Source organism: Hippoglossus hippoglossus, chromosome 6 (assembly GCF_009819705.1).
Source record: "Hippoglossus hippoglossus isolate fHipHip1 chromosome 6, fHipHip1.pri, whole genome shotgun sequence".
Taxonomy (NCBI): domain Eukaryota; kingdom Metazoa; phylum Chordata; class Actinopteri; order Pleuronectiformes; family Pleuronectidae; genus Hippoglossus; species Hippoglossus hippoglossus.
The window spans coordinates 4,911,797-4,925,102 of NC_047156.1; the positions used below are offsets into that span (position 1 = coordinate 4,911,797).

Sequence of the window (13,306 nt, forward strand, 5' to 3'; positions counted from 1 at the left end):
TTGTTATTCTTACATGTATTTATATTTGAATAAATATATAAATCCGTGGGCTATTTGTGCCTTTGTCCATGTTGTCATTGATTTGAGAAGAACCAAATACATAATAAATCACTAAAATAACTCCTGACCTTCCTGTTAAGTCATTATTCAGAATACCATGTATTGTTATTACACTGTAGGCTATATATTATTCATATTTTTTCTATTTCCTTGTGTTTGTATTGCATGTTTCCATATTAACTACTTTTTTTTACTGAGGTTTCTTATTGTTTTCAAACACTTTCCTGCTGTAACACTTCAAATGTCCCTGTAGGGACTGATAAGGACTTATCTTATCTTATACCCCCCCCCAATTAAATGAGTGAATTGTAATATGCAGTAGATCTAATTAGATTGATTTACTTGTCCACATGTTCTCCATCATATTTCAGTATCTTGGTATAGACACCAGGGATTGTAAAGTGGTCAACAGCTGTATTTCCTGAGCTTTTTGCTAACAGCACACACACACACACACACTTATCAATTGATCACGAACAAACAATTGTAAGCACACATCCGACAAGGAACAGAGGCGTGGGAAATAGTGAGCTGATGTGGTGTCACACCCTTTAAAGCAGACGTTTATTGACCAGAGGTTGTGCAACAGACATTTGAGGTACATGATATGAGTTATTGTGGAGGGGAGGCAACTCGAGGGGAAATCTGCACCATTCAAACTTCCAGATATCAGAATATTTATGGTTAGACACGACAGACTTAGCTCAACCCATTAATTTGTGGCGGTTACAATGGTGCGCGCACAAAAAAAAAAAACACATCTCTTGCACATAAGGAATCCATGTTTACTGACATTCAGAGTGATTGTGGTTGTATAAAGCAAAGAACTGCACTTTGGCCTTCGTAGGAACGCTGTTTTCTTTCCACCCTCCTCTCACACACAACAAATCAGATGTAGCACCGGCATGAACAGAAACAAACGAACTGTGTTAAAACCCCCAAGATAAAGTTGCCTTGTTGTGCCCCCACCCCCCCCTCCAATAGGTGTTGAGTCCAAGTGGAAGCCTTGCATGTTTCCCGTTTTCCCATCGTACTGAGCAAGTCGTTTTTTCCCACTAAAACAGTGGGATTCATCCACAAATGTGATAATGTGTATTCTCTCTCCTCCGATCCAGGCTTCCCTAACTGCAGAGGTATAGGTGACGGATTTGTGAATTTTCTATCTTGTCCAGTAATCCTGAGGTATAGGAAATACCACTGATGCAGAATGTGACTGAAGGAGAGCAAATAGATAAAAATAAAGGGGAGAGGAGACATGCTATCTAAGCAAACTGTCAAACTGTACAAAGAACATTTCCAGTCGAGTACTCATTTCATGTTCTTCTATCACCATCTACTTCGTTTTTTTCTGAATGTATCTCTTAAGCAGTAAAATAATTATATTATAATACAAATGTTTATAAAATAGCAGCACACTCAAGTGACACATCACGACTAGGTAATGTTATTTTTTTTTTGTATAAATGAAACAAATTCATAGCTTTTAGCAGCGCAAAAAGACAACAACAACTCAATAAAAATATTGACACTTTTTTCTTGATGTCTTCACACCTCCTCCTCGGTCCTCTCTTCACTTTGGAATACAGTATCTCTAAAATCTTAGAAAAACCCTTTTGCGGGTCTGGTCACCCCATAAAATATATCAAACACAAATTGTAAAAGGTGGTCTCAATATATAACACATGCAACAATAAATTGCAGGAAAGAAAAATCACAACCATTTAAGTTTGGGAGAGAGCTTACATCAGACAAACAGAGGCAAAAATGAAGGGGTTCAAATCAAATATTCATACACGGGATGTTTTGGCAAACGTGTCATTCAATTGCCCAGTTTTACTGAAAAACATCGCTGAAACATGAGATCCCCACATTTTTCTTCAGTCTGACAAACATATACTCAGCAAAGTCACATACCGTCATGAAACAGAACTCAAGCATCAAGTCAAAGACACCTTACTGTGGCAAAGCCGTGTGTCCCGTTCGAAAAAAACAAAAAAGGACAAAATAAAACAAAACCAAAAAAAAAAAACCTGTCTCTTGTTTTGCGTGCTGACGTCTGTCTGGCTGATGAACCCCCCCAATGATTTGAAGCAGCAAAGCTCACAAGGGGACGGACGTGTTCACTGACAAGACGATCAGCCCCGACCACAAAAGCCAGCACCGTTAAAAACAAAACAAAAACAACAACTGACCAACCACTGCGACACACATCAGTTAAGGTGGGGTTTTTTTTTTTTTTTAGAGCAAAGGCTCCGCTCCGTCTTGAAAAGGAAATGCAAACCTCATTGCCCTCTGAAGAACATGTGCAAATATTCGATGTTACAACCACCCGCTCCTGTAGCTCATCGCCGCCCCCGTGTGACTATCTGTGGCTGTGTTACAGATAAATAAAAAAGAAAAAATTCAAGTAAAAACAAATATTTTCATTTCTTGACAAAAGTAAAAAGGAAATCAAACAGAACCCATGGATCAGTGAACTCTGTGTCTGTGTCTGTGTGTGTGTGTGTGTGTGTGTCTGTGTGTGTGTGTGTGTGTCGGCATTTTGCGATTCATGTTGGCATTTTGTGTTTGTTCAAACTCTCTGCGACGGTCAGATCCGATCCCCCCCCCCACCCCCCCCCGTCAACTCGCGCTCGGCCTCGGGTCGGAATGTTTTATGATCGGAATGTCCTCTCGTCTCGTAACTCGTGTGGAAAGCCGTTTGAATGTGACTCTTGCGTGACAGGGGTATGTCTGATGATTGGGAAACCAGCCCTACAAAGTAAACCAAAGAAAAGGCTAACAAGGAAAATAAAACGGAAAAAAAACAAAACAAAAGAAAACATCCATTCACCTCCAGTCACCACCCAACACATTTTCATTTTACTCATCTCCTGGGGAGCATGTTCTCAAAGTGCTTTGCCATTGAAATCAAATAGGGGAGCTGAAAACAACCCCCGTGTGGGACTCTAGATGCATCGACAGTATCTCTTCATCCTCTAAACCCCCCCCCCCAAGAAAAGGTAATCCTCGCTTGATCTGGCAGTGTCTCAGTTCCTCGTTTCACTTCTGTGTGAATGGAATCTCTGAGCGTGTCCGTTCACTTGGCTGTGTCAGAGCAGACATCGTCCACGAGAAGCTAAACCCGAAATAAACAGAGAGTTTTATTGTCACCGTCCACCGCTGCACCTCTAACGTCCTCCCTGTCCTGACCTCCTGCGCCGTGCACCCGCGTGCAGCTCCACAGTGACCGTCTCTGTCCTTCTCACCCTTTCCGTGCCGCACCCTGTTCCCTCCCTGCTCATCGACACAGAGGAGTCTAACGTCCTCCGGGCCTTTTTCTAGAAAAAAAGCATCACTTGCTTTCAAGACATCGCCCTCTCCTGGGGTTTTTTTTTTTTTGTACATGCGAGAGGTCTCCGCTCCTCTGTCCGGACTCAAAGCAGCCTTTCATGACTGAGGAAAAGGAAACACCATATCGTAACAACGCGAAAAAGAGCAAAGTATCCGTAATATGTCATTAACTGAATGGCAGTAATAAAACAAACACCTCACGTGACCTGTGAGTCCGAGGGGAGACGCCTCAGGAAAACGGAAGGGGCTCTGAGCAGGAGGCCCCTTCGCTGAATCGTTTTCTTTCTCACTCATAGTCCGTGCTCGCCGAGCTCGCCGTCGGGCAACGATGAGCCGTGATGCACCGTTAATGCATGAAGGCAGTGATATAGCATAGATGCCCTGTTATACTGATGGACAAAGTGTGTGTAGCCTCGGGCTCCGCAGACGTTCAACATGGAACCGTGAGTCTACGACTTGACTTTGCTTAAGTGCCTCACGCTGTAGGATGCACACTGCTAATATAGATACAGGATCACATGTAGCATTTACACACACACATACACACACACACACACACACACACGCCACCATGTAGACACACACACACACACACACACACACACAGGCATGCATGCATGCAAACTGGCATACAAACATGCAGCCGCTTGCACCTACAAACTGACGCACACACAAGCAGCCTGAAAAAAGGAGCTTATTGATCTCTACTACTCAGTTCCAAAATATGTCCAATAATAATATTAATAATAATATTACAAATACTACTAATAATTATTACCATCCCATCTCTTCCCTGGAATTGGGACCCGCCGACTTTTAGCATAATGTTCTCACAGCGTCCTCCGTCTGTCTCGTCCTCATCAACACACAAACACACGTGGACCTTCTGATGGTCGAGGAGCTGGGACACGTGTCCTCCCTCACACCAGCCACTAATGTAATAGTGATAATACTCATATAAAACTAAACGCAGAGAGAGAGAGAGAGAGAGAGAGAGAGAGAGAGAGAGAGAGAGAGAGAGAGAAATCTTGAGCCCCGCTGTGATCCCATGTATGCAATTTTTCTTAATGGTTTCCACAACTTCTACCATAACAGCCTCATTTATCACGCTATGGTTAAGGTATAATTTAAAGATCATACTATACAATCAAAGGCAGAATGCAAAAATGATTGGCTTCCCTTCTGTATATCCAAGGCACCACAGAGCTTCATCTTGAATCTAATTTGTTGCTTTAAACATCATAGAAAATCAATTTTTTTTTTGTGGGCAGGCGTTTTGTTTTTCTTTTTGACTTGAAGAACAGAAAAAAATCTACAAAAAAAAAAAAAAACTAGCAAGCATTGTTCTCTTTCTTTTAAAGGGCTTGTGTTTTTAACATTTTTTGTTCTTTTGTTCTTTTTTTTCAGCTTTTAAGAAAATTGAGGGTTTTTTTTTTTTTTTCATGATGCTTCTTTTTTTGTTTCTGGAAATCCTGTGCGACGACGCCCTCTGGTGGTTCACAAGTTGACATCACGGACGTCTGTTGGGGTGGAGGACTGATCCAGCTCGTCCAGACCTTTGCCGCTGGGGCCCCTCTGCGTCTGCTGCTGCTGCTGCTGCTGCTGCCGGCCCTCGCGCAGGCTGCTCACCAGCACGCGCTCAATCTGCTCCTGACACTCTTTGAGGACGTCCTGCGAAAGCAAGAAGGAGAACGAGCCGTTAGAATATAGATCAGAATATGAATCTGCTAAAACAGAGGCAGGAAGTTTCTCTCTCTTCCAAGTCAAGCCAGCAAAACTTTCCTGAACAGCAGTGGATTAGGAATGTTTGACACTTGGAAAAATATTATCTGATCATATGGTGAGAATTATCTGTCTCTCAAAGAAAATGGGACCCATGAACTGAGAGTAAAGAGTATTTTTCACACATAAAAAACATTTTAACACTAAGGTCTAAGCAAATATTCTCATCTAAGAACTTTTTCCATCACTAAACACTTTCTTATCTGCTCAGCATTTAATTAAGACACTTTAATCCACATCAGAAGATATAGCACCGAGGTTCTCGAGGGAGAAATCATTACAGTTAACAAGAGAAATCTGAAAAGTGTAGTCAGTGCCTGAGAAGCAGGGGCCCCTGGTGGGGCAGCAGATGGGCCCCTGGGCATCTTAGGCCGGGGGTTTTAAATGACCACAGACTCTTTAGCAGCTCCGGCTTCTGCCAAAGCTGAACACAGACACGGACCAGACCCAAGCATTACATCAGTCCTGCAGGGCTGTGCACTAAACACCGACCCTATAGTTCTCACGTGCACACACACGCACATACAAGCGCGTGCACGCAGGCCACGACGTCCTTTATCCCACCGACCACCTAACCCTGCGACTCTGCCGTTCCCAAACACACACAAAACCCAAACAGAAGTAGCCTTGACAACAGAGCGGCTGAAAACACAGGTAGTACTAAAGCTATGTTAATTACATCCACCTCCTGTGGGAACACAAAGGTGGTGCTTTTTTAACGAGAGCCAGTCTGTGTGCCTGCCTGCCTGCAGGGGATCCATCTGAGACCGGGCCGGCTCGCCTTTCACCATCAAAGGCCGCGGCGGCAATCTGAGAATCCACCTGGGACGGGAGCCTCTCACCAGCGCTGAGCCCTCATATCCTTCCCTGATGGAGGGTTGACAGAGGGGACAGGGCAGCGAAGGGAGAGGGAGCCACTCGCTGGGGAGGAGGGGGAGACGCGGGGGGAGGGGGAGGAGGGCTCAGTCGGAGGAGCGCTGAATGGATTGTTTCGCGGGAGAGAAAGGTCAAACTGTCGCGGGGGTGAGGAGCAGCGACGACATGTCATTCAAGATAAAGCAGACGACAAACTAATGTGAACATTCCTGTCAGACCCACCGGGTTAACACTGCTCTCTGGTGGTGGAATATGGCAGCACACGGGCAGATGCACGCATAACACAACTGAGATCGCTCATGGCCGGAGGGACGGGTGAAAGTGTACCACTTGTGGAGCGGGGAGACATTCTTTAGAAATTCACAGCTAATTTAAACCTGATGGGCCACAGTTTGAGTCTGTGTTACAGCTCCTGCTGCAGCTGAGGAGTGGAGCCGAGAGCTCGCTCGCATGAGAACCGCTCGCCGGGAGCACGGCTCAGTGACGAGAGGTCGCGGTGTCAGAGGTCAAACAGCCGGACACATCACAGGGGGAGACGGGCTTTGTGCTGCCAACGTTTTAGAAGATTTCCTCTGGAGTGGAATCTCTTAAAATGACTCAGGATAAATGATTTTTTCTGCTGATATCTCAAGTCTGCATGAACTAATCCCTGCCTTGACATCATTTTTATTTGGAGTTCTCCAGCGTTTACCGATGATTAGAGCAGAAAAGGATTTTTTTTTTGTTCACAATCCGAATCTGATTTGATGTTGAGGGGGGTTGGACTGATCTGGGGTGGGCGCCTCTGGGAGAACGTTTCCCCCAGCAACGGGTCTGACGTGGAGGAAACCCGACCAGCGTCTGTCCCTTAATCTCCTCCAGAGGTTGGCCGCCAACGAGGGCTTCTGCACACACACACACACACACACACACACACACACACACACACACACACACACACACACACACACACACACACACACACACACACACACACACACACACACACACACACACACACACACACACTCTCTCTCTCTCAAACACACACACACAGATGAAATCTTCCCACCAACATGCGCCCCATTGGTCATAAAATCCCAATTCCTGTGAGAAAATTAAGTAAAGTGCAGAACATGTTAAGGAACTGCCTGTGTCTTGCCACAAGAATGCTGCTTAAAAGACATTCTCCCCCCGTCTCTGCTGCTCTGTAGAGCGGCAGTTCGGATCCCATGCCAAGCCCCAAGGGCTTTATTCAAGAAACTTTAATGACTTCAATGTGTGACTACTGGAAACACCAGTGTTCAGAGGAGCTCTAGGTACTCGCATACTGGTTGACCATGGGAGGTAGCGCTTTACTGGAGCATCTTATTTTGCAGCCTCGGCCCCCGGAAGACGCATGACCGCGGCAGATCCTCCCTTGTAGTTACAGGCCTCTCTCTACCCCATCTCGTACATCACACTGCAACAATACGCCGTATGTGCTCCTTGTCCCGGGGCGGCTTTTGTGACACCGGCGGTAGGGGGAAGTCGTGCAGACGGAGAAAACCAAAAAGGAAGAAATGTGTGAAGCCGTGGAATGTGTTTAAACTGCTGACTGCACCACAGAAGACAGTGTTAGCTACTCTGGGAGGACTTGGTGGTCAGACAGCTGAAACAAACACACACACACACACACACACACACACACACACACACACACACACACACACACACACACACACACACACACACACACACACACACACACACACACACACACACACACACACACTGACGACATACACTACCGATTTCAAGGACTCTAGGGGCTAACGCTGGAAATAAGGAGTCACCACATGACTTGAATTTCAACGAGTCACAATAGAGAATGTGACCTTTCTCTTTCTTCAGCCTGCGTGCCCGAACACCACAAGCAGCGGAGCCTGCAGGCTGCGTCATCTGAGATAATCTTCCCTAATAAATGCATCTTTGTTGCAAGGCTCTAACACATTACTGCTTAAAATAAGTCTTCAAATGCAACCTGACCAAAACCAGCTCAGCGATAGTTGGGCCACACTGGAAACCACAGTGATTTAAAAAAGAGAAATGAAAACGGAGGAAGGAGAAAAAAGGAAAATGTGTTTCCGGTGTCTCCCTCCCTGTCGATCCGGCTCCGTGACTATACCTCCGCTTCCGGCAGAAAGGTAGAACAGCCCATTGTGTGTTCAAACCATAAAGCGACACTGTGGAATGAAGGCGTGACATTCCTGCCTTGCACAAGCCGTGTAAAATGTGCTGTAGTGTGTGTGACCGTGACCGAAAAAAAAAAACATGAATGAGAGAAGAGCAAAAGCCGAAAATGATAAGATCTAGGAAGTGATGGCCTTAAACCCACACATTTCTCTAACCTCTATTTCCTGTTTCACTCATTCAGGATTAAAACACTTTGACCTTCTTGAAATTTAGCAGGAATCTAAATTTCCTGCTGTCTGTCGAGTTTTCCAGCGTTTAACTGCAGCTTCCGTTTGAAGGGATATTCAGAGAATCACAACTGATCTGTCAACACAAATGTCACATGCACATTATGACTCGGCTCATCAGACACACAGCCCCCCCCCCCACACCCCCAGCCACACACAGGGGTCCGAGATGGTGACGTGGCCCGATCACGGCTCAACTGGAAAACCAAAGCTTCTGGGATACCAGAGATGCCAACAGGGGGCTGTGGAGGGGGGGTGGGCATGATGCTGTTGGCAGCAGCGGCTGCAGAGGTTGGCGAAACTGGCTTCTCCTTCATATTTTGCCTGGCTCTCTGGTCGACCCGCTACGAGGAGCAACTCTACCGGCTACCGCTAAAGCGCAAATACAGAGCGATGTGTGTACACGTTTACTCTCGTTACACCGCCACCCCGGTGACTGACGTCGAACGGGAGGCTGAGGTGTCCCTTGGATGTTGAATTGACGTATGAAGTGGTTCGGCTTGTGGGAAAAGAGGGGCGGGTGTTAACGCGACACGGTCAATGATCAACATTTAGTTTTTTTTTTTTTGGGTGTGTGAAAAAACTAAAAGCTGAATCCACGACAAACTGTGTAAATAACACAGACGCCACAACAACTTCTGGGCATTTTGTCCTGAGGACTTTTATGTGATATCACAAGTCTGATGTGAGTAACTTTATAAACTAAAAGATACTCTGCGTGTATCTTGGCTGCCTCCTCTGCAGTTTGCACTAAAGCCCTTCATATATGTTGAATTAGGAGGGCTGCCCCGTGCTTTGCCTCCTGTGTTTACTGAGAGCCATGGCTTGTCCGAATCCAGGAATGTGAGGAGTTGATCATAGAGACACAGAGCGACTTAATTCCCTCAAGTCTACGACCTCGCAGCCTAAACACACTGAGGCCCTGTGCTGCTGAGGCCAGCTATTTGTTTTTCCTCAGCTGCTGGGCGAGACTTCACACAGCTCGCACCAGAGGGAGCCATGCTTTCCAGCAGTGATGCATTAGGAACCATAGGAGGAGATGAGAGAGGGCTGATTGTCTTGAGGGAGGCACGACACCCCCTCAGTGTCCTTTTCACACTTCAACAACTTTCTTCCTCCTCCTCCTCCTCCTCCTCCTCCTGCCTGGCCTCCTTTTGGGACAGAGTTTAACATACCGGGGCTTGAGGCTCGGGATCAGTGTCACGGCCTTTGAGCTGCCCCCTGTGCAGCGCGCACACAAGGACACAAATGTTGGTGTTTATATTAAGTCTGCTATTACCAACCAAAAGCCATTTTCATCGTGTTTGGACTTCTCGTGCCAAGGCGCTGGCCCCCGAGCTGGAGCGGGTCCCTGGACGCTGCTCTGTGGCTGCCCACTGCCAGGACCGGTCAAATGCACAGAAAACAAATCTGCCCCACAGAGACGCAGTTACTCCACGTATCACGTCCCAGTGTCGCTCTCCTCGCCCTCTGCAGTTCTGCCCACCTACTCACGCCTGCAGCAGCGAGCTGAAGCCCTCCTGCATCCGCGTGATGAAAGCCAGGCACCTCAGAGCCAGCCGAGGGCCCTGCCTGTGTTTGGACTCAAACTCACCAGCCACCGTAACATTCACTGCACCGAGACAGCCACACAACGGCCTGGCCCGCATTCCTGTCAGTGATAGAGCATACACTGTATATGCTCTCAACCCCGGCTCAATTTATAGGACTCTTTATGTGAGAGGGGAGCGGAATGATGGAGAGGAAAAGAAATGTACGCAATCATCTGGAGCATGATGATCATATATTCTAAGGAGGGAGGAGCCTGATCCTCGTTTTCTATATTTCTTCTTATGACACATATGGGCAGTAGAATCCCTCTAAAATGAGATTGAGGAGGACGGATCCAGACGAAGAAGAAGCCAAATCTGAGTGTGAGATTTCAACATCTCAACGACTGTCTGTTGCAAACACACACCCTCAACAAGCAGGTTGACAAAGCAGCATTTGCTTTTTAATAGATTGCAAAGTTGTGTGTGTGTGTGTGGTAATTAGATGAGTTCATTGTGGCATTTCACAGGAGATGTAGAGCTTCCAACAGAGCAGCAGCTGAAAGCATCGACCTCTCAGCAAAACCATGACTAACAAGACCACACTGGAATTCTGCTTGTTGTTACATTTTAATTTTAGAAAAATAATATCTAGTTTCACCAAGCTCCGGATGTGATTGAGGTGTTATAAATGAAACTCACCACTTCTGTGTTTGTGATTTTAGCCAGCAGGTCTGTCAGGCTGTCGCCCCACTGTGACTGGTCAGTTGAATCCAGCTGCAGGCCACAGATCGCTGCCCCCACACTTCCTGTAGCAATCATGGAGGGGGGGTACATGGCGAATCTGAAATCTGTCAGAGAGGGAGAGAAACACCAGTTGAGTTGAGGGCGCATTTTTTTTGCAGTTTACACAAAGAGGCATCTCTCGTTGTTATTCACCTGGTGCGGTTTCTAAATTACACTTTCGATTCATGCGCTCCACACAAAAGGGTACAGATACATCCCTCCCGGAGACAATATGATTTGGTAATCTAGCAGTCAGCTAATAAATAATCCCTCTATTGTACCAGGCCTGAACGCAGCGCTCACTAATGACCAGGGGCCTGGATAATGAGGGTTCACTTGGCTTGTAAAGGAGCTGAAAAGCAACCACCCTCACCCGCTCCCCACCCCGGTCCCCCTCTCCCCAGCCCGGCCCCTTTTCTTCCATCTCCTGAGTAAATCGTGTGCTCGCTGAAAAAAGCCCCATAGCGCTTGGAAAGGGAGGAATAAAGAGGCTCAGTGCCTCTGCCAATGCTCACTGCTGTAGGTCCTTTTTCCACGTGTGGTCACAGGCGTGCGTCTCAAAGACCAATAACCTTGTTAGCTCCCCTCACTGTCATTCATAATGCAAATGAGACAGCTTGTGAACGGGCCAGAAGCCCGAAAAGGCAAGGCAACTGGCATACAGGGGGAGAGCGAGGGAGACACACAGACAGGGAGAGAGAGCGAGAGGTTTACACACACACACACACACACACACACACACACACACACACACACACACACACACACACACACACACACACACACACACACACACACACACACACACACACGCACACCCTCTCTCTCTTTCTTGCTCAACTTCTACCTTTCTCTTTGGACAACACATGGCCTGCTCAGATGGGGGCAGTGAATGGCACACATGCCCCGCTCTTTGTTGCTACAACAGGCAGCGGTTTGCATTGGCGGCCCTCCTATCTTTTAGCATATTAATAGAGTGGCGGACCTGCAAGAGGGGAAGGAAGAAGAGTGTGACTCCATTGTCCAGAGTCATCACCTCATTTCACCCAATTGAGAGACACAGCATCCATCCCCTCTCCGCTGATAACAATTCAGCGCGACAGGTCGGACAAAAAGACTGTGGCCGGAGACGGGGTGGGGGTTGCGCGCGAGGGTCGGCGGGTGGGGGGAAGATGAAGAGGGAGGGATGGCCGGTGTGGCGACAGGGCAACGAGGAGAATAAGAAGGGAAGGTGGTGGGCGGGTCGAGGGGAGAGGGTGTAGACAACTCCGCTGCACATCACTCTTAAGTCTGTGTCCGGAATCTTGTGAGGTTTTTTGGGAGAATAAAAGAGTCGCCCTCCAGTGACCCTCCGCTCCTGCCCCCCCATCAACCCCTCCACCCACCCCACAGGCATGCCTCTCTTCCTGGGCCACCTATGGACTGGAGGAGCGGGCAGTGGGGGCAAAGGAACAGCCTGCACATTAACATATTGCCATATTCAATTGCAAAGCAAACTGCACGCAATGGCTCTGAAGGAGATTTTTCTTCCTTCTTTTTTATGTGGAATCAAAGAGGTGGGCCCTTTGATAGCTGTAAAGGCAGCCCCTCACTGCCTTTTTAACATGCACAGCCAGGCGCTTTCTCATCTTGTGGGCTCAGTGTTGACAAATAAATGAACTTATTATACACCCCTGTGTTAGCTGCTGGGCCTCTGCCAAGGGGCGATTTATTAAAGGCTACCTCGAGCCAAGAGGAAGGAGCGCACAAAGCCCCCCGGCATTACATCACTGCTGTAAGAGCACAACTTTCTATAGAGGGGTAAAAGGACAAAGGCATACACGGATTTACTGTACGTGTGCAGTGAGTGCAGACTGACAGGCAGGGAGGCAGACACCTCAGGGACAGCGGCGAGAGACAATGAACCAATTCCTATGCTTTAAGATGCAGACACACACACACACACACACACACATGCGCGCACACACTCGGCATAGATGAAGGTTTGTGGGAGAGCTGAGTGGCGGGCAGTGGGCAGCAAGCTGATTTTTCGCACTCAAGACAAGACAGGTCTGTAGCAGAACAAGGACGCGCGCGTGCAGCCGATGCGGGCTGACACTCCGGCCTGGTGGCTGCTGCATGTGGGGGGAAGAATGGCCGTATTTTAGGAGGCCCTCATTGGTATTCATGTTGGGGATAAACAGTGTATGTAGCTGAGTGGGGACGCCTGCGATGGAAAGCTCCCTGTGAGCAGCGGCTGGCTGGCCTGGCCTGCACGCCTCTCACCCCCTTCAATGGCCCTTTCTCCTCCCGGTGCCCCCTCGTCTCCATTCCTCCGTGTTCCTACCCCGTGAAACTTCATCCTCAGGCCTCTGGTCACACAGTCTGCTTCCCTACATGGCCCACTCCTCCTGGGTGGCTGCTATGCACAGTATGCACATTAAACTTGTAAATTAATTAAAGCTGGAAAGTTGAACAACGGCCAAAAAAAGAAAGAAAAAAGCTCTCCTTTTCACCCTC

General features: G+C 47.5%; 1 protein-coding gene across 2 annotated transcripts in view; it reads right to left on the bottom strand.

Annotated features, from left to right (window-relative positions):
• Window positions 1-591: 591 nt before the first annotated feature.
• Window positions 592-13,306, bottom strand: part of ccnd2a (cyclin D2, a) — a 146,608-nt gene continuing 133,893 nt past the window's right edge. For both annotated transcript variants that reach the window (XM_034589136.1, XM_034589134.1), the window contains 2 exons: window positions 10,724-10,872; window positions 592-5,064 (listed from right to left, as the gene is read on the bottom strand). In XM_034589136.1, the coding sequence (XP_034445027.1) occupies window positions 4,891-5,064; window positions 10,724-10,872 (323 nt within the window). In that variant the 3' untranslated portion in view covers window positions 592-4,890. The remainder of the gene's footprint in view (window positions 5,065-10,723; window positions 10,873-13,306) is intronic.